General features: G+C 44.4%; 1 protein-coding gene across 3 annotated transcripts; it reads right to left on the bottom strand.

The window, feature by feature from the left end:
• Positions 1–5,721: 5,721 nt before the first annotated feature.
• LOC102946834 (AKT interacting protein) lies at positions 5,722–24,890 on the bottom strand. 3 transcript variants are annotated; one of them, XM_007053999.4, is made up of 10 exons: positions 24,654–24,890; positions 21,520–21,635; positions 17,929–18,134; positions 15,078–15,142; positions 14,898–14,998; positions 13,720–13,808; positions 13,544–13,642; positions 13,142–13,249; positions 10,279–10,339; positions 5,722–6,651 (listed from the first exon to the last, which is right to left on the bottom strand). In XM_007053999.4, exons 2-10 carry the CDS (start codon positions 21,559–21,561, stop codon positions 6,541–6,543), a joined length of 882 nt encoding a protein of 293 aa, XP_007054061.1. In that variant the 5' UTR covers positions 21,562–21,635; positions 24,654–24,890; the 3' UTR covers positions 5,722–6,540. The 3 variants fall into 3 exon arrangements, with proteins under 3 accessions (XP_007054061.1, XP_027685596.1, XP_027685591.1); XM_027829795.3 differs by having other exon boundaries at positions 5,722–6,648; positions 24,654–24,822; XM_027829790.3 differs by lacking the exon at positions 24,654–24,890 and adding an exon at positions 23,856–24,172.
• Between the last annotated feature and the right edge of the window lie 1,135 nt (positions 24,891–26,025).

The following is a 26,025-nucleotide window of genomic DNA, read 5'->3' as shown; positions in this document are numbered from 1 at the left end:
CTACAGACATTAATCCAGTCATGGCATCTACACAGCCTATCTTTCCATTTAAAATTTTAAAACAAGTTGAAGTAGAAGATGGATGTGAAGGAAAGCTCTTACTTTGTGCTACCTAGGAACTTTTTCCTTCCTCCCTCCGCCTGGTCTTTAGCCAGGGAGAACACTCAAAATTGAAATAGAGCAAAATATGGAGTTACAATGCTGTTCTAACCAAAAACACTAGCCCTTCCCTCTTTAACAAACTGATTATCAGTAAAATTACTTACCCCCTTTCCTGGAGGGATCAGAAGTAGCTGTATCTTGTCTTTTCCAAAGAAGACACAAAGGCAGGCGCTCCTTAAGCCTATGTTGATAGTGTACAAAGCAGGTAACCTCTTCATGAGAGCTGTGGGCAAAAACTTAGCCACCTTCTGCTGTGTTCTGAGGACTGGAAAAAACCCAGCTGACACAGATTTCCCATTTAGAAAAGCAATCAACAGGGCTGAGCCTGCTGCCTTTGATGGAGAACACCTGCCTGCGAGCCCTTGCAGCACAGACAGGAGTAGGCTCTGTAACTCATAGAAACTCATTTCACTCCCCAACTCTCTAAGCTATCAAGAGGGTTCTTTGCACTTCTCTCCCAATCCCTGCTACATAGAGAAGGATACAGATCCATGTTTTAGGGGATCCTGGACAGTAAGTAGGGATTTTGGGGGGGGTGAGTGGGAATCAGAAATCCATTCTTACCCTAATTTATAGTATGAGGCAATGGTTTACTCAAGGACATATTAAGTCAGTATGAGAGCAGGGAATTGGAGACTATTCTAGTTTCACTGTCAGTGTGTAACCTAGCCATTAAATATTCCCTTTTCCCCCAATTCCTACAGCTGGAAGCCAAACACAGTCAACTTGAGCTACAGTTACACATTAGCTTCCCAGGCAAGAGTTGTGGCATTGAGCTGCTGCACTAGAATGACTTGACTGAATTTGTGCATGTCAGGAAGTTTTTTTCCCCCCATAGCCCAGGAAGGGAGGGGAAGACGTCTCTGCTGCACTTTTCAGAACAGCACTGGACATAGAAACAGTGGAGACAGGAACATGTTCAAAGGGGGGTCGGGGAGGAGGAATTTCTGCAGGTCTCTTTCTCCACATAGCCATACGGGGAAGAGATTCCAGAAATGTCAAGTGACTTAAATCCCATTTTCAAAAAGAGGCTGAGTCACTTGGCTTACGTGAAAGTTTTTTACTCATAACCTTTAACCAGTACTCTTCTGCATCCTTATTTATCCTGTACCCTCTTCACCTCTAAGCAGAAGCACAGTATAAATGTGGCAGAAAGGGTTAAGGATTGTTATTGAGTCCAAGAGATTAGAGCAGGGGTGGGCAAAGTTTTTGGCCCGAGGGCCACATCTGGGTCTGGAAACTGTATGGCAGGCTATGAATGTTCATAAAATTGGGGGTTGGGGTGTGGGAGGGCTCCCGCTGGGGATTCAGGCTCTGGGGTGAGGTTAGGGGTGCAGGAGGGTCTCTGGGCTGGGACCGAGGGGTTTGGAGGATCAGGGGTGCAGGATGGAGTCAGGGAGGGACAGGCTCTGAGCAGTGCTTACCTCAAGCAGCTCCCAGAAACAGTGGCACGTCCCCCCTCTCGCTCCTACGCAGAGGTTTAGCCAGGCAGCTCTGCACGCGGCCCTGTCCGCAGGTGCCAACCCTGCAGCTCCTATTGGCTGCGGTTCCTGACAAATGGGAGCTGTGGGGTCGGTGCTTGGGCAGCATGCAGAGCCCTCTGGCTGCCCCTACTTGTGGGAGAAGGAGAAGGGACATGCCACTGCTTCTGGGAGCCGTGAAGAGTGGGGCAAGACCCCTACCCCACTCCGCAGCTGGAGAACTAGAGCAGGGAAAGCCCCAGACACCACTTCCCAGTGGGAACTCAAGGACCTGATTAAAAGGTCTGGAGGGACAGATGTGGGCCCCGGGCCATAATTTGCCCACCCCTGGATTAGAGGCAAAAACATTTTTATTGTTTCAGTTTATTAATGCAGCTGAGACACATGGGGGGGGGAGGGGGAGGGGGAGGGGGAGGGGGAGGGGGAAAGATGTAGTAAAAAAAGGCAAGCCTTGTCCATAGTTAGGGCCCTACCAAATTCATGGCCATGAAAAACATTTCACAGATTGTGAAATCTGGTCTTATGTGTGCTTTTACCCTATATTATACAGATTTCACAGGGGAGACAAGTGTTTCTCAAATTAGGGGTCCTGACCCAAGAGGCACGTGTGGATGGGGGGGGGGGTCATAAGGTTATTTTAGGGGGTGGGTCACGGTATTGCCACCCTTACTTCTGCACTGCTGCCTTCAGAGTTGAGTGCCGGAGAGCAGCGGCTGCTGGCCGAGGACTCAACTCTGAAGGCGGCATCCTCCCAGCAGCAGCACCGAAGTCAGGGTGGTAATACCATACCACGCCATACCACCCTTAATTCTGTGCTGTTTCCCATCAGAGCTGGGCAGGTGAAGAATGGAGGCTGCTGACTGACGGCCCCTTTCTACAGGGAGTAGCACCGAAGTAAGGGTGGCAATACCATACCATGCCATGCCATCCTTGCTTCTGCTGGCAGCAGTTCTGTCTTCAGAGCTGAACTCCTGGCCAGCAGCCGCTGCCCCCAAGCTGCCCAGCTCTGAAGGCAACGCCGCCGCCAGCAGCAGCCCAGAAATAAGGGCAGTAGTTCTACAAGCCCACCCAGTAACCTTATGACACACGCCTCCTTTTTGGGTCAGAACACCTACCATTACAACACTTTGAAATTTCAGATTTAAATAGCTGAAACCATGAAATATACTATTTTTTAATCCTATGACTGTGAAATTGACCAAAATTGGACCCTGAATGTGGTAGGGCCTTATCCATAGTACACCTTCCAGCTGCTGCTATAGCAGAGGCTACACAGATGGGAAAATTCATAATCCCTAACAGAGAATGAAGGATGTAAAGCCCAATCATGCAAACAAGTGTACACAAGGATCAACCAACAACTGTTCCCTTGAGTCAAGTTACCAATATGTCTCTGCCAGATCAGGAATCTAGTTTTTGGGAGGTCATTCCCACAGCAGGGGGAGGAGGGTGAAAGAGTGCCTGGTTAAAATAGGAAAGTGTGACCAAGACCCTACAAACTGAGGAGTACTAAGAGCACTTTTAGTAACAGAACCTGAGATTACTCCATTTGACTCAGTCCCTTTATAGGCAGGGAGGGTGAGGTACAAGACCAACATTATTTGTTGTGGCACGTGCAATGGAAGCACTATGGCAGTTGCCTTCAGAAAAAGCTAACGGTCACTTAGCCCTTGGTTTATCAGTCTAACTTTAAATATCCCTGTCCTCGTGGAGAGGAAATAAGCAGTGGATGCCTAACGTTCCAGCAAACATCTAGTTTTAAGCACTTTTTTAGATTCACGCTGACTTTGGAAGAGGGCGTATTTATTCTGAAGGCAGAAGAGGTTGAATTTACTTTACATGTTTCAGAAATGGACTTCTAAGTTTAGGTCCCATCGATTCTGATCTGAAGCAGACTCATCTGTTGGCTTCAAACTCAAAACAGGCTTACACCTTCTACTCCTGGGGGAATTCTGCACCAAAAAGTTAAAAATTCTACATTTTATTTGTCAAAATAACTCTCTAATCATACCAGTTTCAATTATTTTGGTAGTTTATTTCAAAATACCTGTAAGCAAGTATGTCTAACTACAGCCACAAAGAAATTCCCCCAGGCATAGAGTTAAAGAAACCCTATGACAACCCAGTTCCTGTGTCTCTGCCCCCTTCCCCCAGAGCCCAGCCATGGGGTGCCCCCTCCAGACACCTGCACCCCCCTCTCCCTGGAGCCCAGCCCAGACACCCACATGCCCTCCTTCCCAGAGCCCAGGGATCTAGAGGGAGAAACAAACAGTGTGATGCTGGGTCCTGGGCTTGTATGGAGTTTCCTGCACATCACCTCCTTCCTTCAGGGCATGCTGAGAACTGCAACTGCCAGGAACCCTTCAGCTCCCCCCATGCCTCCCAAAGTGTCTATTTGCAAGCAAGCTGGACTCTGCCAGGTCCTGAGGCCCCTAGTGGCTGCCAGCAGCTCATATTTGTGGGGGGAAAATAAATTCTACATGCATTCGTTTCTGTGCAAATTCTGCATTGTGTAGTGGTGCAGAATTCCCCCAGCAGTAACCTTCAACTACAATACAGGAGAATCTCATGGGAAGCTTGTGCACTGGCTACAGATGAAGACTGTTCACTAACACTACTATATGGACCCTGCTCTTGCTTGTGTCAGGTTATCCACTGACAGAATTGCTGTTTTAAGCACGTTTTCTTCTGACAATTTCAGCAGTCACCTTAAACTTTGCTCTTCCCTCTGTAACGTATTTTGAGTCACTCTCAATGTAAACACTTCTTGAAAGAACTTGGTTTATGGATATACTGAACAAAAGCAAATCCAGCTCTTCAGTTCACCATAAATTGATACACCACATCTACACCCTTTGAGAAACAAGTTACTTTTCCCCAAAAAAATCAGTATTGCTTAGGAAGTAAGAAGGGAAAGATCTTGCCCCATCTCCTTTACATGGCATACACAGGCCCTGGAAGACCCAGTGTTGACAGAGGGAGCTTTCCCCACACTGCAGGAACTGAGAAAGACATCTGGGACCACCCTTCCAAGCCCTTGTATAGGGGCATGCCAGGGCTTGGGTACTCCTGAAACGCCAGGTAGACCCATGAGACTGATGTAATTTAGACTGGCCTCAGGGCATGTCTAATTTACTTCATAAATCCACCATAACCCAGCATTAGAAGGGCCCTTAAAAATGTCTTAAAGCAATCTCCCCCAATATGTATTTGCCACCTAGCTACCAAGATAAAATGCTTCAATACATCTGTTAGAGTTAAAGTTGTGTTGGGAGGGAACAGGCACTTTTGCCTACTAGATACATTCCTATTGGAGCAACTACTCAAAAGCTGTGGTGTAGTATCCCTCATTAGAGTTTGAGTCAAAAGTGGATTTTAAAAAAAGTTCAAAGAGAAACTAATTCAGGAAAGTCTTAGGCTCCTGCATAAGAGAGGCGATGCTCTCGTTGATCACAGTGGTCCCTTCTTGCTTTAATCTAGAAATCTAGTGTAGCAGTAGTAGTGTATGATTTATGATGCCTTTAAACTATTTGCTTCCTTGCTTTTAAGCAGCTGTTTGGGTTTTTTAGAATGGAGAACTTGTCATTTAGCAACTTTAAAAAAAAAAACAAAAAACAAATTAAAGAATTCTACATGATATGGGGAGCCACTACTTCTTGTAGCCTGATAACATGCTTTGTATTAAACATTACTACTATGTGAAATTAAGAAGGGTAGGTTCTCTTTAAAAAATGTGAGCATTAGAAGCAAGGCAGGAGTACTGGCTGTGGAGTTTGGAAACTGGAACTGAAGCAGGTATGTCAGTGTATGAGAAAGGTTAAACAGAAAAACAGACCTCAGACTGCCCAACATTAAAGGACTAGTGTCAAAAGTAAAAAAAAAAAAAAAAAATCTCCCATTTCAAACTTGTGCACACACAAGACTAAGGATTCCTTTTAGTACCCTGGACAAAGCACATAGGTAAGACTAATTTATGTATAGAGAGAGTATCTATAACATACAATCTGATGTCTTCATACCAGCTACTCTGATATTTGTTTCAAGACTACTGTGTAGTTAAAGGAACAATGCAGCAAGGTTAACATGATTTTTTTTTTTTATTTTTTAAGATGTCACTATTAACACACATTAGTCAAACCAGCCTAGTAATCCCAGCAGGTTTAACACATAGGAAGTCTAACATCCTCTAATATTTTATTAGATCAAAACCACCAATAAAAGCTTTCATTTTTAGTGTTTATGTAATAAAAGCCTAGTAAACCTAACCCTCTGCTCTCACCTTGTCAGACTAATGTGTGCTTTAGTGACAACATCCATTTGCAAGTCAGTAATATATCAAGCTGAGTGCCAATCTCAGCTCTGCCTTTCTTGAAAGTGCTAGTTGGAGTGAGTCACTGAACCCGCTATTCACAATTTAAAATCCTAATGTATTTACAATAGAAACCAATGTATTTAAAAATCATTAAATATAGTGTTTAACTCTGCTATATTAGTTTATAGGAACACAGCTTACCTCTGGCATCAGTTTTTCCTGCTAATACTTCTGCCAGTTCCTTAAGATTTGAAATAGCTATTCCTGAAAGGAAAATAAAAGCTTAGACAAACCTCCAGACATTTTAGAGCCCTGGGAGTTACCATCCTAGGTGGTCTTCATTAATAGAATTACTGCAATATTTAGAGATGCTTCCATCCTCTAGGCTGCTGTTAAAACTTAATGCATATGTAAAACACTGAGAAGAGTCCACAAAAATCCATTGAGCAGGTTTACTGGAGTCACTGCTATCGGTCAGTTTTTACGAATCCATTGTCAAGAAGGAAACTGCCAGTTTGCTGTCTCTCTCTCCATTACATTCCCTCCACCTATAGAAAGTGTTTTGTGCATCATGGTCCAGAAGAATTAGGTAGGCATGGTCTTCTCTTCTTTACTGAAAGGTTGCACTGATCCAGGCTTTACCCATGACAGCCCAGACACCTGCATGCTTTTGCAGTGCTGATCTTCTGGCTTCTTCTAGGCAGAACAAAGTTAGAGTCAGAACCCACTAAACGGTGTTTAAAAAAGGTGTATAGTTTTTTTGGTTGGGTATTTTTACACTTAGCAGATCTTTATACCCATCCCTGCCTTTCAGACAGGGACATTATAAGTGCATGCTCTGGAACCTAGCTACTATTTTAAGATATGTTGATAGCCTGGCAATCTGAAAGCCACTACACATTGCTAATGTCACAGACATGCAAAGTATGACATTAGGAATCTCAATGCTGCAGTACATTTTTGCTACTCTACACCTAGAGCTAGAAGCTGGGTTGTTTTTTTAAAACAGAACAAAATAAAAATTGAGGCCCATTCCCAACACCCTATCATAACAAGCATTTGCCATTTTTTCTACCAAAGTTATTGTAGTCAAAAGTAGAGTCAATCCCATTTACAGCTAAACAAAAATACACTAACAGTAAGGTGGTTTGTTCTGTGGTTTACTTCAAGTTGATCCTATTACAGTATACTCATCCACTAGTATAGTGGCACTAGTGTATAGGATCCATGGTTTGAAGATGGAAGCAACTTTGCTGAAGGTTTCTGGACACCACAGTATCCTAGTGTGCAAGAGGCAGAGGGCACCCTCCCAAACCCAGAGAGGATTCAAGTGTCCTAAATAAATAACCTTAACAGTGATAAAGAATGCCAATATTGTAGGAAGGGATCCTCTAAACTGATGAATGAGTATTAGAAAACCATTTAACAGTAGAGAACAAGGTGCACCACTCCGAAAACCTTACCCAACTACTAAGCTAGATGTAGAAGTGAGAATGAGCAAGCAGAAGAAAGGATTGGAACTAAGGGAGAGGATAGATTAGTAAATTGGAGCTGGCAACAGGCAAGGGGGTAAGGCATCTTCTGAAGATTACATATTCACTTCAGCATCTAGCAAAGGAAAAAGGGGGATCAGGTTGCAGATTTCTGTATTGAAAGAATGTGTCTCTATCCAGCATGTTGCTGTGGATTGTGTAGTAGACTCCACTTCGGCTTTTAGTATCGAGAGACCTACGTGTACGCCCACTATGTTATGTTTAGACAATGCACCAGTTCTCCAAGATGACATACCCCACTGGATGGGAGAGCAGTGGAAGTTTTACATGCTGATAGCATTGCCAGGCAGAAAGTTTAACTGATCCACGTGGGTATGAGAAGTGCCCCAATAGTAAAGCAGATCCTTGGCGGTAAGCCAGTGGTTTCTTAATTCACCACAAAGTTAATCTTCAAGTGTCAGCATGCTGGCAGAAGCCCAGAGAGTCTCCAGGAGGAAGACAGCCCTGGAAAGTCTGAGAGACAGTGACAAGAGTCTCTGGTAATAGTAGCTGCCAGTTCAAAACAACAACAAAAAAAATGGGGGAGGTGCCAGGAATCCACCAAAAACCAACCAACCAAATTTTTTTTTTTATACAATTATATACACACACACGCACTCCAGAAATCAGCTGCTGGGTTGCTGGCTGCAATGTAGATTTAAGTTTGAGGGCAAGAGATCCTGGATGAAGTCCTCCCTCCTACGTGCTTTAAAACTCAACAGGCCTGACCCGGTTTCCCCAAGTTTTTTGGGCACAGACAGATGCCTCCTGTTTTGAAATAAGCTATTTTGGCTCACCACTAAAATCCACAAAGTCTCAACCGTAACAATCAGTAGTCGGAGTTAAGTAAAATTTATGTACAATATTTGAAGTTAATTGGCCAAGAGGTAGCAGAATGACACTAAAGATTGAGATCTCAGAGCTCTTTTTTGCTATTGGCATTTAATCAACTAAATGCTGTTAGCAATGTTTCTATAGAAAGCCTACTCTGACAAGAGTAGTAGGCATCATCAAATGACTGCTGGAGACCTAGGCTTCCATTTAAAAAGAATGAAGCCTCTCACTCTTTTTGAGGCTTGTTGTGAAGTTCAGATGTTGCCCTGATGTACCTCAGTGGTGGTGGTAAGTCCCCCCTCTACCACCAGCACAACCCCAAGCCTACCGAGGCAGACTTCTCTCCTGCAAATCTCAGTTGTTCCATAGAGGAAGAATTCCTAATCTCTTTACCAGGACCCTCAGAGTAGGTGAGCGGGGGCGGGGGGGGGGTGGGCAGGCTGTGTGTCGTCAAACCAGGAACTACAATGCATTTTTCAAGTTATTCTCCTGCAGCCTCAGAACCCACAGGAGAGCAATCTGACTCCAGTATCTGGTATATGTTGCCAAGAACACTGCTAAGGAGCATGCAGAGCCAGCACATAATTGAGACCTAACAGAGAACCTATGTTTAGGCCAGAGAAGACTAGCAAAACAGCTGAGACTTTATGCATGGAGATGCAAATCTGAGCCTGCTGAGAAAGCAACAGGGCCTGCCATCAGAGGCATCTCAGAAGATCAGCAGTCAGTGGCTGGTGGAGGGTTTTCCTCAAGTCAGTCATCCTGCAAATCTGCAATGCCTCAGTCAGGCAAGGATACCACCAACATAGGAATTCCATTCTCTGCAAGTAGATAAAGCTCTGCAATGCTGCACTTCAGAGTGCAGTCAGTTTTTCACAGTTGGTTCCCATGCACGGATGTGGTTCAGTTTCAGTAGACACTTCTGATTGAGTGGGGGCAGCGGTTTGTGTTTTTTGGGGGTGGGGAGGGGTGGAAGAGAGACCCATTGGAGATCCCCACCTTGGAACAGGGACTTGTCCTCATAGTAAATAAAACCCAAAAAATGAGAGAAAACTTCCTCCATTTCCTGCCTTTCACAGCAAGGTGTGCTCCTGCCCAAAAGCTATCAGCTTAGCTACCCCTGATCTCCAAAGTCTAGAGACTTTACCCAGTAGTCCAGCTAGATGGGTGTAATTAGACTACATTAGGGTATGAGTCCAAAACTCCCAGAGTCCATCGATATCACAACAGTAACATACCTTCGTTAGTACATGGTATAGGGAGTGACAGCAGCATCCCTAGTGACCAGGAAACACCATGGCTTGTGCTTCATATTTTGTATATCATGAAGCAACTATGACATTGACCAAATTGTTTAGGGAAGCTATTTCTAGTGTTCTAGAACGGACATTTCCCGAGGGGAATAGCAGCAGCATCCAAGTAGTTTTAGTAAATCATTTCCCTCCTCCCAGAGTTCCTACATGTAATGCAGTTAGAAAGTTCTGGAGTTTTGACTCATTTGTCATTAGGTAACAAGTCTCCTCAAATGAAGAAAGTGACTGTGTTGATGCTAAGTAGTCACCTGTTCAAGCAACAGGAGCACAACACTGAACATATCCAACCTCAGACAGGCTACCAGACAGTAACTAGTGTTAGTCATTAACAGTCACTTCCATCACTTGACACATCTGAGAAATAAAGCACATGAACCTTTAACAGTTCTCCCAGGCAGCAAAGAGCTGTGTAGCCAAGATTATTTTGTAAGTGAGCTGCTGGGTGCTCTGTGCTTTTGAGACTCAAGACATTTACTTAACTGCCCAACTTTTGACACCCACTTATAAAAGTCTTATAGGTACATGTAGGATTTTATATAGAATACAAGCTCTTTACAAAAATAAATGAAGACCATCCCTACTCTACAGTGCCCAATACATTGAGTGCTACTGCAGTATAAATAAGTTGGACTTTGTCTACATACTTTCTGAGTCAACATCTTCTCTCTAGCTTCATCATGTATAGCTGGATTCCATGGAGAAAAGCTATAGAAGAAAGCAGAAGTGTTACAAACTTCATTTTGCTTTAATGTTCCCTCACCCAACTACCCACTTCAGTGGGAAAAAAAAAAAAAAAACAGCAATGAGTGGGGGGAGATTTCTAATGTTACTCTGAGCTTTCAGTGAGCTGCAAAACCTTTTGTTTCCCCCACCAACAGCATCAAGAGAAAAAATACCTAATCCACAAAGTGGCTCATCACAGATCTCATCCAACATATCTGCTCAGTGTCAAGCACCCAAATACTCATTTCAGCTGATACCAACACCAAGAATTAGGAATTCACCACCAACACTAAATACACTAATAGTGATTAGTTGACAGTTCTATCAAAATTAAGTTTCACAGAGCTATATTGCCACTGCAACAGTTCAGACTATGAGCATGCAAGTTCAACTTGTAAATATCTGAACACCAGATTTGTTCCTTAATGAATAACTGATAAAATAATCTGGTCACATTAAGCAAGCCAAGGGTTTAATGGATAACCGATAAGGAAATTTACATATTAATTTAGCAGTGTTGTAGTCATGTTGGTCCCATATAGAGTGACCAGATGTCCTGATTTTATAGGACCAGTCCTGATATTTGGGGCTGTGTCTTATATAGGCACCTATTACCCACCACCCCCTGTCCCAATTTTTCACATTTGCTATCTGTGTCTCCAGTATCCTGGGACTAGGGTTACCAAGGTGGATGAGGTAATATCTTGTATTGATCCAATGTCTGTTGGGGGAGGGAGGAAGAGGTAGAGGTAGAGGGACTTCCAAGCTTGCACATTGCTTTTCTTCAGGTCTGGGAAACAGTGTCACAGCTAAATAAAGAGGTGGAACAGATGGTTTAGCGTAAGTAGTTAACATATTTCAAGGGACCATTCAAGATGAAGTGGCCTGTTAACAGCTCTCCAGACACAGGGGTAAAGGAGGAAAAAAGCTGGGGAGTTTAAGTGAGTTCTAGATTGTAGTAAGCTATAAATCCAGTGTATCTATTCAGTCCATGATGTTTAGTATCTAGCAATGTTATGAATTTAATGTCCCAGGCTTGTCTTTTGCAGATGTTGGGCAGATTTCCTTAGAGAATGAGGAGTGAGGTCAGATTGAGTCTCACTGCTTTGTAAAAAAGTGTTAACCCATAGGCGATATGGTGTGTTTCTTCTTATTTTTCTGTGAGAGTTCATTCAAGAGCGTAGCGATTGACTGGTTTCACCCACATAGTGGTTACTGGAGCATTTAGCACAGTGGATGAGGTACACCACATGTGATAGGCATGTGTAGGATGCATGGATTTTGACAGGTGTGTTCTGGAAGAAGGGGGCATTGATCACAGCAGTGGAAATGTGTCTACAAGTTTTGCATCACTTGTTCTGCCAGGGTATGGTATATCACTGAATTGGTATGTCCTGGTCTGTGGGGAACTTACTTCTGATAAGCTTGGAGAGGCTGGAAGTTATTTGACAGCTAGAGAAGGGGTGCAGGAAAGATTTTTCAGGATGTGGTTCCCATCAACTGTGGGCTGTAATTGCTTGAAGATACTCACTACAACAGGCAGGAACCCACAGCAGGTGACAACCAAAGGTGCAGTCAGAGGGGGTTTTATTACTGTATCAAAACAGCATCTCTTGTGATATCTGGGTGGCACATTCTGTGACTGTGTTAAGGTGTATATCCCAGACTTTTTCCTCAGAGCTTATTCTGTGGTATCCAAGTGCCTGGTTGTAGGTAACAGAATTCTTGGTGTGTCTGAGGTGGTTACTACATCTGTGAAGACAGGTGTGGTGATCAGGGGGTTTCTTGTACATTGTTGCCTTTAGGGTTCCATTGCTGAAGCTGATCATGATGTCCAGGAAATTGATGCTAGCGTGGGAGTACTCTAGAGAGAGTTTAAAGAGATGTGGTGGAAATTATCAAAGAGATGAGTCAGTCTGTCCACAGGATGAAAATATCAATGATATACCTGAGATACATTGGTTTTGTGGTGCATTTGTCCAGAAATTCATTCTTCCAGGTGGCCCACAAAGAGGGTGGCTTATTGGGTAGCCATTCTAATACCCATGGCTGTTCCCATGGTTTGGAACAAGTGTTTGTTAGTGAATGCAAAATTGATCAGGGTGAAATGGATTAGTTGGACAGCGTGTTTGGGATGGATATCTGAGGGTTATCCAGTCTAGTAAATACTTGAGGTACACAGCAATGAAATCATTGTGAGGGATGTTGACATACAGGGAGGTGATATCCATAGCAGCAAGGATGGTGTTCTGAGGGAGGTTGTTAATGTTGGAGTTTGTAGAGGAAGTCAGTTGTGTCCTGGAGGAAACTGGCCCCCACAAAACTTTTTTTCCCTCCTTTTGTCCCTTATGACTGGAGAGGTGTTAACAAGCCACTTCACCTTGAATGGTCCCTTGAAATGCTTTAACTACTTATTCTACACAATCCATTCCATCTTGTATTTAGCTGTGACATGCTGAATACCTTTCTCAGACCTTTAGAACTGTGCAAGTTCAAAAGCTTCTCTCACCAACAGAAATTGGTCCAATAAAAAAAATTACTTCACCTACCTTGTCTCTCTAGCAGTGTTACGCCAGTCTGCATTAAGCTTTTACTCAGTATTAACTGTCAACTACCCTGATTCAGATGTGTGTATAAAGGAATTTTTGTAAAGGAGGAAAAGGAACCGTCAGGGTTAGTAGACCAGAAGTGACGGCATACTACGACTTGGCATCAAAAGCTAGACTGTGCTTGAATTCAAACAGCAGAACATATGGAATGAAGTATAATGCATAGGCTACTTACCTAATTGCATAGGGATCTTCTATTTTAGGCTGATCAAATAAGTGACTGCTGCATAGTTTGATACTGTCTACCACCTTACTTTTGAAGAGCTGAATATCTTTTTCATATCTGTAAGAGACATTTCTTAAAACTTCACCATATGAAATTAGCAAGATGTAAAGTAGTCTTGGTTTTTCAAGAGGATGGGGGAGGCTAGGGGAATGAGTATTTTAAGTTTGTTCAGCTATCTGATGCTGTATACCATAAACAGGTGCTAAACAAATGACACAGTAAATTTAGCTGTTTAATCTAGACTCTGGCATAGGTATTGTGTCTGTAAGTAAAGAAATAAACAAAAAGCTTAATGAAAATGGAATATGAAGTTCTAAATACATAGCCAAAACAGTTTAGGAGGACACCTACAGCACTGCAGCTTCCGGATTCAAAGGACTTGTCGTATCAATCTTGTAGAAAACTCTGCGAGCATACATTAGTACTTGCCATATATGATTATGGTTTCGCCTAGGAAGAGAGTAGGCAGTTAGTGAGGGACAGAGGTTCAGCATTTCTGTATTAGACACCAATACATTAGTACTCACCTCCATTTTGCAAATGCTCTTTTCACATCTAATTCACCTGAGAGGGGATCTACTAGTGGGTGGAAGACTGGTAGGTCGAACACCAAGCGCTGTGTTAAAGATAAAAGTTCAAAATTGCTTTAGTGAAGTTACTCAAGCCTATGGTTAATATGATTCATAATAAAATTTCACTAAGGTGTGTTTTTAGGACCCTGTTAATGGGTGCCCAAATCCTTAAGGGGACCTCTGCTACTTTTGTTAGAAGCAACCCCTTGCATTGAGAAGAGAGGGGAAAAAGATTTACTTTTAAACATCTGACAGTACTGTGTCTGGCCAGTTCACTGTGTCCTCTTTATAATTAGTTCTCCTATTGTTTGTGTAAGTTCCTATAGCAAGAGGGCAGTTAGTTTTAATAGAAAAATTTAAAACATCAAAACTGGCAGAGGGACCTAGGAACAGGTGCAAAATTAACCATTTTCAACTCTTTTTTAAACAGTTTCCCCACTGATGCTGTCCCTTTAAAAAGCGTTTAAATTACTTCTTAAAAGCTGTCAATTAAACTGCTTCCTTCAGGAGTTTGTGGCTGTAATGTTCTGCCACCATAAAAAAATTATGAAAGCCTGGCTAAGCACATCTTCATTGTGCTCTGAAAGCAATCATATTGACAGAGGAGACCAATTTCATAACCAACAATATTCTGCTGCCAGTCCTAAAAAGTTTGATCCTAGGAAGGAACAAAAGTATTCCAGTTGGACAAAGGCACAGGAATAGTGTTTCATTTTACATACCAAAAGGAAACAAAGTTACTGAGACAAAGTAGCAGATGACAGCTCCATTCCCACCTTGACCCAAGCTTAAGAGTCAAGAAAATACTTTAAGTAGTCAACCACTCCTCTAAAGGCTACTATGATCCAGGAGTCATAATTACAGTTACTACAATGCAAGTCCAAAACCCCTAATAGGGCTGGTCGAGCCTGAAAGTCAACCCCACACCCAATGCAGAGAGTGGAGTTGCTACAGAGTAACAAGATGATCCTCCACGGACAGTAGGTAGGGTGTACAAGCCAGTCAGCAATGTGTTCCTAATCTTCACCAACCAGTGCACAAAGCCAGTCCCAGGAACTGAACAAATGCCATTCTCCAACTCCATAAAAGGAAACTAAGTTTCATGATTGTTGTTAGATTACTCCAGCACTTACTGGGCAGTCGCCATCTGGGTAATTGTCAGGGATGTAGACTGTAAATTTGAACACACCATCCTGGTAGAGGCCATGTCTTATGAATATTACTCCAAACCACACTGTAAGGGAGAAGAGTTGTATGAGTTGGTGCAAAATGCCTTGAATATGGTAAAATAAAAGAACTACTCCTGAACTTACTTAATGCTGATCTGTAAGATGGCTGCACATAAACTCCTGGCAGCTTCTGCTTTACGACCAAAGTGCTGTAATAATAATCAGTCATTTAGGATAAAGAGCTGTCTGAGGACTGTATTAGCATATGCATTCTGCAGAAGACTTCTCAGTACACAAGACAGTCCAGTGCTGTGCTGCCAATATCTCAACAAGGAACTCTTAGAAATATTTTCCTTCCAATCCGAAGGGTGGATGTGCTCACGGGGGGAGGGGTAAAGGACTAAAGAATCCACTTTCCCTCCCCCCACCCCATTTAAAGAGATATTGGCAGGAAATTCTTATCCCTCTTGTTCCAAGGTTACTGGAAATGAATGTTTAGGAGGAGAGTGAAAATGACTTGACCCAGTGCTGACTTGTTAAATATATTACTGAAAAATGAACTTTCCCTCCTATAGTCAGTTTCTCATTTGTATGGCTCTTACACAGCAATGGAAGAGACATTTTATAGACAATTTGACAGATGGATTTGGGGCAGGTGTGGTGAAGGATAACTGCTTGTGGTTCTATTTTTTAATATTAACCAAAGCTTTAACTTTAAATTTAAACAATGCTTTCAGTCATAATCATGGTAACTACTGTAGGTCAAGGGCAAAGTGGTGTGGCAACAGAATAGGGCAAGTGAAGGTGCCAACCAAAGAGGGCAGGCAAGTGCAAGAAATCATTTTAGACAAGGCAGGCCTCAGAGTACCAGGAGCAACAGGTGAGGGCTGAATCACCAAATCCAAGGCAAGAAAACAATGCGAAGTATGACCTGAGTTTTGACCCCTATTTTCTCCCTTCCCCACCCCCCATTTGAGACCGGTCATACAAGTTTGAGCTGAGCCCTCTACTTTGTGTCATGGAGTTACTAACTTGATGATTTTACACAGTTCATGTCCAATGGATTACAACTGATTTCTCCCCTCACCTTCCTCTATTGCTTTTGCCCTTTAGTAGACACCATTATATCATGGAAATAGCATTGCAATGCTGAGAGTGGATAAAAAGACAAAACATTTTTGCTGTTCGAGAGTGGGAAAAAAAATTGGTATGTTTCCAACATGGTGTTGGAAACACTAAATAGAATTTTACTGAGCCATTCACTGAAAACGAATGGTTAACACAGTATTCAGCTAAAGCGATTTATAAATAGGCTTCTCTGATTAGCTGGCATACTCACAAGTCTGTTTTAAGCTGAACACAGCAGGCCAACAATGAACTAGTGAACTGTCTGACTGTACCAGCATCAAAGTCAGACGACATCATTTGTTATAGTACCCTTTTTTAAAAATAACCTTTGTTATCAGTGCCTTCCGCTCAGGCTTTGATTACCATGCCATCACCAACTGCTTAGCAACAGGAGACCATTATTCTCTGCTGCACTCCATGACACTAGCATCTTAAATTGATGAAGATGTTAGAAACTCAGGTTGTCAGAAGATTAACTAGAGCCCCACAGCATGAAAGAGTGTATGTAAACTTTCTAAATAGAACTAAAAGCTTTTTAAAGAGTTCTCATCTTCAGTTTATTAAGATTTTTAAATGGAAAAAGTGTTTTTCAAAATTAGCATTGAATCAGGGCTTAAGGAAATTGCATTCAGAAATCCGTTTCATAGCTGAGAATGCACCAGACGAAGTGACTAGACAAATTACATGACTAAGAAGAAAAATTTGCAATACAAATGTGCATCTTATGCTCCCTCCTACACTCACGATCCCAGACTGATCCATGGAGCAGTGGTCCAAAGCACTTCCTGATGATCCATGGAAAGCTGACTAGTTACATTTCATTGGCTCCCCCCACCCCCCGTTATAAATTTCATGGTAAAATTCATTAGAAGATGGCTTTCCTAATATTGACTTTTCATGTAAGTAGACACTTTAGTTGCTGCACATTGTTCCTCAGTCATGTGTGATCAGTCCACAGTATGAGAAAGTCCGGGAATCGCTGATTAGGATAACCATATTTCCCAAAGGGAAAACAAGACACCATGTGGGGCTAGTCTGAAAGCCCCACCTTTGCAGCTTGTCCAAGCACCCTGAACCCACCATCTCCCACATGGGGCTGGCCCAAGCCACAGGCCTGAGCCCCCCTCCCCATAAGGGCCCCCTCCCCCTCCCCTCCCCCCTCCCCATCGCTGCTTGCCCAAGCCCTGCCTATCCCTTGTGCAGGGCAGCATTACTGCTCCCCACCACCACATGTTCATCCGCACCCTTTGACAAAAGTGGGCATTTGTCCTGTTTACTCTTGCCATCTGATGAAGTGGGCAAGAACAAATGGGACAAAAGCCCACTTTTGCCAAAAAAGTAGGGACAGCCAGTAAAGGCCTTAAAAAAAGGGACCGTCCCGGCCAAAACGGGATGTATGGTTACTCTATCCCCAATACACCCGCCATATTAGGCAGTGGTGAGATTAGGAAGATAGGTTAACTAAAAGCCAATGAATGTCCAGCAAGAAGGTGCCATGCTATCTTTCATTCATTTATTTTAAAAAAAAATTATTTCCTTCCTAAAAGCAATTTAGTGTACATTTTTCATCTTATGAGGATGCCTAGCGCCCAAGATCGGTATATTTGGATTTTAAGTTTGCTATGTACAAAAGGACCATCCAAAGCTATAGCCAAAAACAAACTCCAAAAAAGCAACTCCTCTCCCAGATAACTGACTATATTAATTTTGCAGGGTTTAGTGTTTAAATGAGCATCCTGGGTATGGTTTTAAAAGTTCAGTACAAGAACTGTTTCTAAAGCTACTCCCTACAATGATATTTAAGTTTTCTGAAGTACAAGACCAGCGAGATAAAAAGGTGAAATATTTTAAAGCTAAAGCAACATACAATTCCGCAAGGAGAGAGTATTCCAAGTAGAAAGGTCCATAGGAGGCATGTGTTCCATTCGTAGACTGGGATGAAGGGGCAGGAGAAGCAGGCTTGGTCATCGGCAGAGCATTTTTTGGAATAGAAGGCAGCTGTTTCTTTGTAGAGGTGCGTGGAGGACTGGTTCTCAACTCTCCAGTCAGAGTCTTTTCTTCTGTTTCAGGTCTCTGTTAAATACATATACAATATATATTAGCATTTCAAGTTTATATTTTATAAAACACTGAATAGTTTAGGCTGCACGCTAAAACTTCTATTCAATTATATACCAACAAAGTTGAATTAGGTTTGAAAGATTTCACCTTACTTGTTATTACATAATCATGGACTCCACACAAGTCACTTCCTTACAGGTTTTCTTTATTACTGGCACTGGCCGAAATCTGAGCAGACATTGCTTTAGCTTTTAGTAGGTGGTAAAAGCTGTAGATTAAAGCAAATTACGCCTCCACAGCCTCAAATTAGAAACTGACAGGTAATCTAACATCAGCTTCCAAATCAGTCTTCATTTCTAACACTCAGTGTATTGAGATGAACCACTTCAATTCCACTAACAAGTCTCTCTGCAATTTAAATACATGAATGATTAGTATAGTAAAGAGGTGAGAGTGGAACATTCTGGGGCGATGAGTTCAAGGGAATGATGCCTTCCACTTCTGTGGGAAATGTTTGTGCTGAGGCAGGCACAACATAACTGAGTAGATTATACTAGCCTATCCTCATTGTTTGTAACCATCGCATTAGATAGCCTGGGCTGTCTATAGTCCTTCAGCCATCTGCACAGAAGACAGAGATTTTACATGTGTCAGTTGTAAGTATTTCACTATATTAACCAGTTAAAGACTATCATGCTTTCTATTTTACCCAGGAAATAATCACCACTGCACTTAAGTAGTCAGAAGGCCTGAGAAAGTGTTCACTCTACGTACAGGAGAATTAGTTATGGTTCAGTGGGTAGGCCAAGACACAGACTTCTGGATTACTGGTTAGAATTTAGTCTAGTTTTAGTGATGGAAAGTTACCATGTGACTGGTGTCTTCTGTAAAAGGTCTGAGAACTGATCACATCATAATCACCACCACTATAACTTTCACCATTGCTGAGAATTTTGGAAGTAAAAGACCGAAGAGGTCTTAGACTGAACTTTTAGTTGTTCTTCCTCCTGATAAATGACGACATGTGGGACAGATTGTTCCACACACTCCTGGGGAAATTCTGCACCACTGAGCATGTGCAGAATTCATGTCCCCTGCAGATTTCTTTGCTTCCCTGAAGAAAACTGACTTCTGAAAGGGAAGTCACAATAGAGGGCAGGCCCCCCTTCCCAGTACTGCAGGCATGTCATTTTGGGTGCCTGAAGCAGCTAGCAGAGGTAAACCACCACGGGGCTGGGGGATGTCCCAGCAGGTGGCTTCTACCCTGCGTGGGGCTCAGCTGTTGTCCCGGCTGGGCTGGGGAGGACGGGACTTTCTCTTCCCCTGCAAGGAGCAGCCAGGGCCAGGTCCCACCCAATACCAGAAGTGTCCCCCAGCTGCAGGAAGTGCCATGCACACGCATCCCACTTCCTGCCCCCATCACTCCCCAGCTTGGGTAAAAGGAAGAGATGGGTCATTGTACATGGAGCTGCTCCCTGGTCCACCCAACCCCCATGCATCCAGACTCCCCCTTGAAACCCCCACCATGCAGACTCCTCTCCACTGAGTCCCAACCATTCTTCACCTGGACCCCCTTCAGAGTCTCACTCCCATCCCAAACCCCCATCCCCAATCACCTGGATCCCACACTGAACCCTCTTACCCAACACCTGGATCCCTCACACTAAGCCCCTCCACACTTGGATCCTGCCAGGATGAGCCTGCCTGCCCCACATCTGGATCAGGGCCAAGGCTGGGCATGTACGCTAGACGCTGTCCCTCTCGCTTGCTATCTTTGTGTGCTTAGCTTGCAGATACAGGGCCTGAGTGTATTCCTGAGGCAGGCCCAGCCTTTGCACTGTGTCAGGGTCAGGTGCAGCCTCACCAAGTCCGTGGGAGGAAAAGAGTGAAAGAGGAGGAAGGTGGTTGGGGTGCTAGGCGGGGTTGAAGGGTAATCTCCCACCTCTGTGCAGCCAGTGCCCTATGCTCCCCACTGCCATGCTGAAACCTTCACATTTGTTTATTGACAAATAAAATATGCAGAATTTTAAAATTTTTGACAAAGGATTGCTTCAGACTAGTACAGGCGGTCCTTGACTTTACAATATTCAACGAACGGCACTTATAATAATTGGTTTAGACTTTATGACACACTGTCCCACAATGGAGTGAACTGCAATCCCGAATTATGACGTTTCAACTTACAATGCAATTTGCAGGAACCAATTATGTTGTAAGTCTGAGGACTGCCTGTATTCAACATCTCTTTAGTTTACTATCCATTTAAATAATACATGGATATTCTGTCTACCTTGCTCAGAACTAGAACTCAATACAGAAGTGTCCTCACAACGAAGAGGGTAGGGAAAGCCTCAGCAAACCACTTCTAACAAGACGTTATGTAAATCTGAGCTGCTTCACTAATTTTTTTAAGAGGGTACATTCGCTGTAGATTCAAATTTTCAAGATACATACAGAATCATAAGTATTCAACCCAACAGCAACCTTTTCCAGTATTTTTATTCATGGCTTTTCACATTCATCTGTAATAGATCTATTTTATATGCAGCTCTGATAGTTCTTTAAAAGACATAGCATAGAGGAAGAGCCCTCAGATCTGCACTCAAAATATGCCCACCCAAGTGCCCAACTTTAAAATATTTAATTGACATGGCCCTAACTGAATGCTAGACAGGCATTCAAGGTTAGCTTTTGGATTCACAACAATGACAATCATGACTTGCCAAACCTAGAAGGCAATCCATAGTTTTGTTATTTTCCAGCACTAGTCTGAGGTTGGGGAAGTGAAGGACCAGAAAATGAGAGTGAGAACCATGTTGAAGAGCACTCCCTGCTCTCTTCCCACAAAGAGTTGCTGATGGAAAACAGGTTTTAAAAATCTGACCTTTTAGAAGCCTGCTATTTGTGCTCATCTTTTAGGTCAAATAGACACAGAAGTGCCAGGTATGCACCTTAAGTCCAACAAAGGTTAAAGCTTGGCCCAGAGTAACACAGCTGCAAGAACCTGGATAGACTCAACATGGTTCAAGTTACTAATATCCACCTCTTGATGAGGTAGTCATGGATTTCAGTTTCCCATGAAGAGACTGACTTATACTTAGGCAAACATTGCAGTATAATACTGCAAGTTAGAGGATTCAGTTTTACAGACTCTACTAACCAGAGCTACCTTCTGTTTACCTCATGGCTGTCTAGGTGACAGTCAAGAAACCCACAGCATTCTGATAACGCTATCTTGTCAAGATTTCTTTTTCAAGATGAATTCTGAGGCTTCATTTTAAGTCACTTAGTTACAGGCTTTATATTTTGATAAATGTAAATCTGTTTTGTAATATTATGCAGTACAGCTTGATAAGAGCTGATAAACAATATATGCGTTGTTAATTAAAATATCCACCTTGCGTGAGGAACTTGTAGACATGCTCCAGAAAGGGTTCATAACGTGTATCCCAAGTAAAGGGCTGCAAATGTTGTCTCCAGACCCTCTCCAGCACTTTGATGTCACTTTCTAGCCTAAAAACATACAGAATTAGAAGTTAAGAGTGTTTGTCATAAGAAAAAAAAAAAGGATTTCAACACATTTGGGGTCAGATCTAATTAGCCTATTAATAGGACATGACATTCATTTTGAACTTCAGAAACAGAAGTTTCTGAAACAGTAATCAACCTCAACTAGTTCAAAAGTGCTCCAAGATATTTCTAAACGTTCATAAAAATCAACAGAAATCATATTTGAACATATATACCCCTTTCAGCCATTCTCTTTGCATTCCTATCTGTACTCTCCTCTCTGCAAAGATGCCATTGGACAGGCCTGCAACCGCCCAATGGGGAATTCAAGAAAACTAAGCCACCCAATGAACAGTTAAGTCCAATTGCGGACAGCACTCTAATAGCCTATTCTGTAGCTTGGGCAAGTTTTTTCATCCCTGGTTTTGATCAGCTGACTCTGCAAGACTGTATGCTTTTTAAGAGTATTAGTTTGAAAAGTCTCTGCCATTCCCAATGAAGGAATTAAGCTTGTTGAGCTTTCATCATGTGTGTCATTGTGTTTTTATTTGCATAGAAATGCAGCCAGGAATAGATAAAGTCACAAAATGCAGAAGTTTCTCTGTAGCCTTTTTTTTAAAATTGTGTTCCATTACAAAAAGCACACTGTACTTAGTATGATCAGTGGTCCCAACAGAAAGTACTCCAGTAAAAGTGGGAATTTCATTGAGGCACTTACCATTTGGATCTCTGCCTCTACTACTACTCCCCTTCCATTTAACATCAGTTTATCTACTTTAAAGAGATTTCAGCTACTCTGTGTGTGTGTGAAGCAGCTCCTTTCTAGTACAGCCCATTTCTCCACCTCTTTCCAACTCTGAATTTCTCTCCCCAATTTCTTCTGTTTTTTTCCCCCAATCTCTATAGTAACTAAAGTATTTTGGTATTAAGTGTAGATGTAGCTGTGTTGGTCCCAGGATATTAGGGACACAAGGTGGGTGAAGTAATATCTTTTATTGGAACAACTTGTGTATGTGGCTCAAAAGCTGGTCTCTCTCACCAACAGAAACTGGTCCAATAAAAGATATTACCTCCCCTACCTTGTCTCTCTAAAGCATTTTGTAACAGTTTTATATAACTTCTATATGATTCTGTAGGATAATGACTCATGAGTCAATTCACCATTAATGCCTATCCATTTCTTTTATAGCTGTTACAATAGCTTTTTTCCCAGATCAAATAATCACCACTGGCTAGCCTCAGTCAGGACTAATGGTCCCATTTTTCATTACACAATTTGATTACATTCAGCCAGGTAAGTTAGGAAATAATGCTCCTTTAAACTTAAAACAGCACTTGTAAAAACGTGAAATTTCAGCAAAATTTCTACAAAGCCATATCGGCCTGCTTTTTAAAGAAAAAAAATCAATTCAACTAGATACAAATAAAGCATTTTATAGCAATAAAACTTCAGCCACACTAAGTGTTTCATTGATTTAACTATGTAGTTACATTCAATAGTTAAAATTGGTACATTAACAGAGCTCAGACAAGCCCTCAGATTTTGAGTCTTCTCAAACTTCATCCGCTCATTTTCAAGCCATCCACCCACCCAGATTATGGCTTCGCAATCACATCCTTATGAATAGGTTCTCCAGCACGACCCCTCCAGCCAACAGATTTACAAGATACATTCAGGACTCAAGATACAGGGAATAAGCCCCATCCCTGTTTTCTCCCTCCTGCCCCCTCAAGCACACACTTCAGATTACAGCCCCCAGGTATTTGTCGATCATCATACACATTGTAAGGAGAGTGATCACTTTAGATAAGCTATTACCAGCAGGAGAGTGGGGTGGGGGGGAGGTATTTTTTCATGCTTTGTGTGTATAAAAAGATCTTCTACACTTTCCACAGTATGCATCCGATGAAGTGAGCTGTAGCTCACGAAAGCTTATGCTCAAATAAATTGGTTAGTCTCTAAGGTGCCACAAGTCCTCCTTTTCTTTTTGCAAATACAGACTAACACGGCTGTTACTCTGAAACCAGGTATTTGCTGGGATCAGATCATAAGAAATGCTGAATGAACAGGACTATTGAGACATCTCTGACGAGTCAAACTGGTCTGCAAACGCTGCTTCCTCAAGGCAGTATCATGGCCACACCTTTATACAAAGGCCTTCCAGCGTCTCAGTCACAGTTCTCATGGGACAGTCCCTTCCCCATTCCCTTCTCACGCTTTACCTTTATTTCTCCGTCATTGCACACCGCACTAGTCAAGCTGCACCAGGCTGATGCGTTTCTGCCCTGCAAAGCTTCCAGTTCACGGTCACAAGCGGGCAGCCCACAGCAGCCTGTGCTCAATGGGCAGGTTACAGAAGCCGGGGCTCGGGATGCTCGAGCTCAGAGCGCACAGAGGAGGAGGAGGAGGACACGGAGGTCACAGGAGAGCAGGCAGACGCGGCGAGCCGGCGGGGCGCACCGGGGACGGCCGGGGACACCGCGGAGACCGAGCCGAGGGAGAAATAACGTCGAGGGCTTGTCCTCGCCCACCCAAGCCGGCGCCCCGCCGCCCGCTCCCCCTGGGGAGCGGCAACGGCCGGCTCTGCCTCCCCAGCCCCCTGCCCCGCCACACGCTCCCGGCCGGACCACCCCCCCGCCGCCGCCACCTCATGATACCGCCCCGCACCTGTGCCCACGCGCCGCCGCACCTGTGAGGGGAGCGGGCCCGACCCACCGCCCCCTCCGCCGCGAGGCGAGCAGAGCCGGTAGGGCCGCCGCCGCCTGCTCCTGGCGCCCGTCCCGGCCCCACCCCCTGCCGCCAGAGCATCCCCGTCACCTACCCCGCAGCAGCCCCTCCCACCCCCGCAGCGACCGGCTCTCTCAGCCCTCAGCGCGTTCGCCTTCCGGCGGAGACTGTCTCCGCCCGGCCGCCGTTGTTGTGCTAACTCTAAGGAGGGGACCCCGCGTTTTCGCTCTTTCCCGCTGCCCAGGGGAGCCGGGCGGCGCTGTAGCACAGGCGGGCTCCAGGGCTCCACTCACCCTCACGAGTTCCCCAGACACTTCGCTGCAAGCGCGGCCGAGTCCCCGCCAGCCGCCACTTCCAGTTCACCCACCAGCGCCTCCGTCCTCTTCCCCCGTCCGCAGCTCTGTTTAACCCCCGCCCCCAACAGCAATATCCGGCCGGCCTCTGACACGCATTGGCCGCAGAGTCAGCCAATCACAGGCCGACCTTTCCGGGCAAGTGTTGTGACTGCGGTTCGACGACTACCACACTGGCCAATCAAAACCTCTACCCCTCCTGTGACGCTCCAAACGCGGCCGCACCCGGTTACCAAGGTACGCTGCCCGTCGCCAATGAGGACGATGACGATTGGCGAGAGGACTCGAGGGAGGTTTTAGCGGGGCCATGGATGACTAAGAATGGGCATTGCTGCGATAGTGAGTGACAACGATTGGCTGATACAGGTGTCACTCCCTGGGGGCGGGGTAAACGGATAGATGACTTATTTCGATTGGCTGATAGTCCCGCTCTCTGCTATGCTAGCGATTGGCTGGCAGAACCGTCGCTTGCTGAGGGGCAGGATTAGTGGGGTCAGACGTGCCTGTGATTGGCCGGAGCCTAGCAGCAGCCAGGCGCTGGGGCGGGGCTGGGGATGTTCCACCTGCCCCACCTTTGGGGGACAGCCAGGCCCAGCTCCTTGCTCCCGGCCGCTCCTTGCAGCGCGCTTCCCGGTTCCGGTCGCCTGCTGAGCCGCTGGCGGGGGGCTCCGGGTCGCGGGCTTCAACTGGGAGAAGGGAGCCCTCTGTCACGGCTGGGGGCCTCCGTCGGTGTCAGCCCGCGGCCGCAGCCCGAGGCGCGCTTAGCGGGGGGACGCCGGGCTTAGGAAGACCAGGCTCTGCTGCAGAGCGGATGCGGACTTGCGGTTGCTTTGTGGGTCACGCAGGGTCTGATGCCCATTTGCAGTAGCTGAGAATCCGGCCCTATTTCTGACATCCCCAGTTACACCCTTTTTTCAGTAGACTTCACCGCCCCTGCTCAGGGGGCACCGCATCCCGCGATCCTTGTAGCCTGCACGGGGTTCATGTAATCCCGCCCGGGGGCCAGTCGCCAGCCCCTGCATTTTGTACTAGAGTATTGCTGTCGTGGAGATTTAAGGAGACTGCATAGTGGCTAGGCCATGGCAGAGAGTGTTATTCCAGAGGGCATGTTTTCCTCGGCAGATCTATTCAGATAGGTGGGCTCTTGGGGCCTGATTCACCATTGCCCTGCATTGCATATAGTCATTTACATGCACAGTGTCAGAGACTGCCATTCTGGTCTGGGGGCGTTTGACACCCACTCTACGTTTGCTTAGCACCGCTGTACATTCAGTGTCTGCAGGCTTACAGGGAATCAGGCCCTTTACGTGGG

This window comes from Chelonia mydas, chromosome 12, assembly GCF_015237465.2.
Source record: "Chelonia mydas isolate rCheMyd1 chromosome 12, rCheMyd1.pri.v2, whole genome shotgun sequence".
Lineage (NCBI taxonomy): Eukaryota > Metazoa > Chordata > Testudines > Cheloniidae > Chelonia > Chelonia mydas.
The sequence above is the reverse complement of the archived record's forward strand: the minus strand, read 5'-3'. Positions and strand labels throughout refer to the sequence as shown.

What these genes read in the sequence shown, in the direction of transcription:
- LOC102946834 (XM_007053999.4), bottom strand. Translation starts at nt 21,561, where the DNA reads ATGAACCCTTTCTGGAGCATGTCTACAAGTTCCTCACGCAAG. An exon ending in CTACAAGTTCCTCACGCAAG is followed by an intron (nt 18,135 to 21,519) that starts GTGGATATTTTA and finishes TGTATTTAACAG; the next exon opens with AGACCTGAAACAGAAGAAAA. An exon ending in ACCCAGATGGCGACTGCCCA is followed by an intron (nt 13,809 to 14,897) that starts GTAAGTGCTGGA and finishes TCTTTAACACAG; the next exon opens with CGCTTGGTGTTCGACCTACC.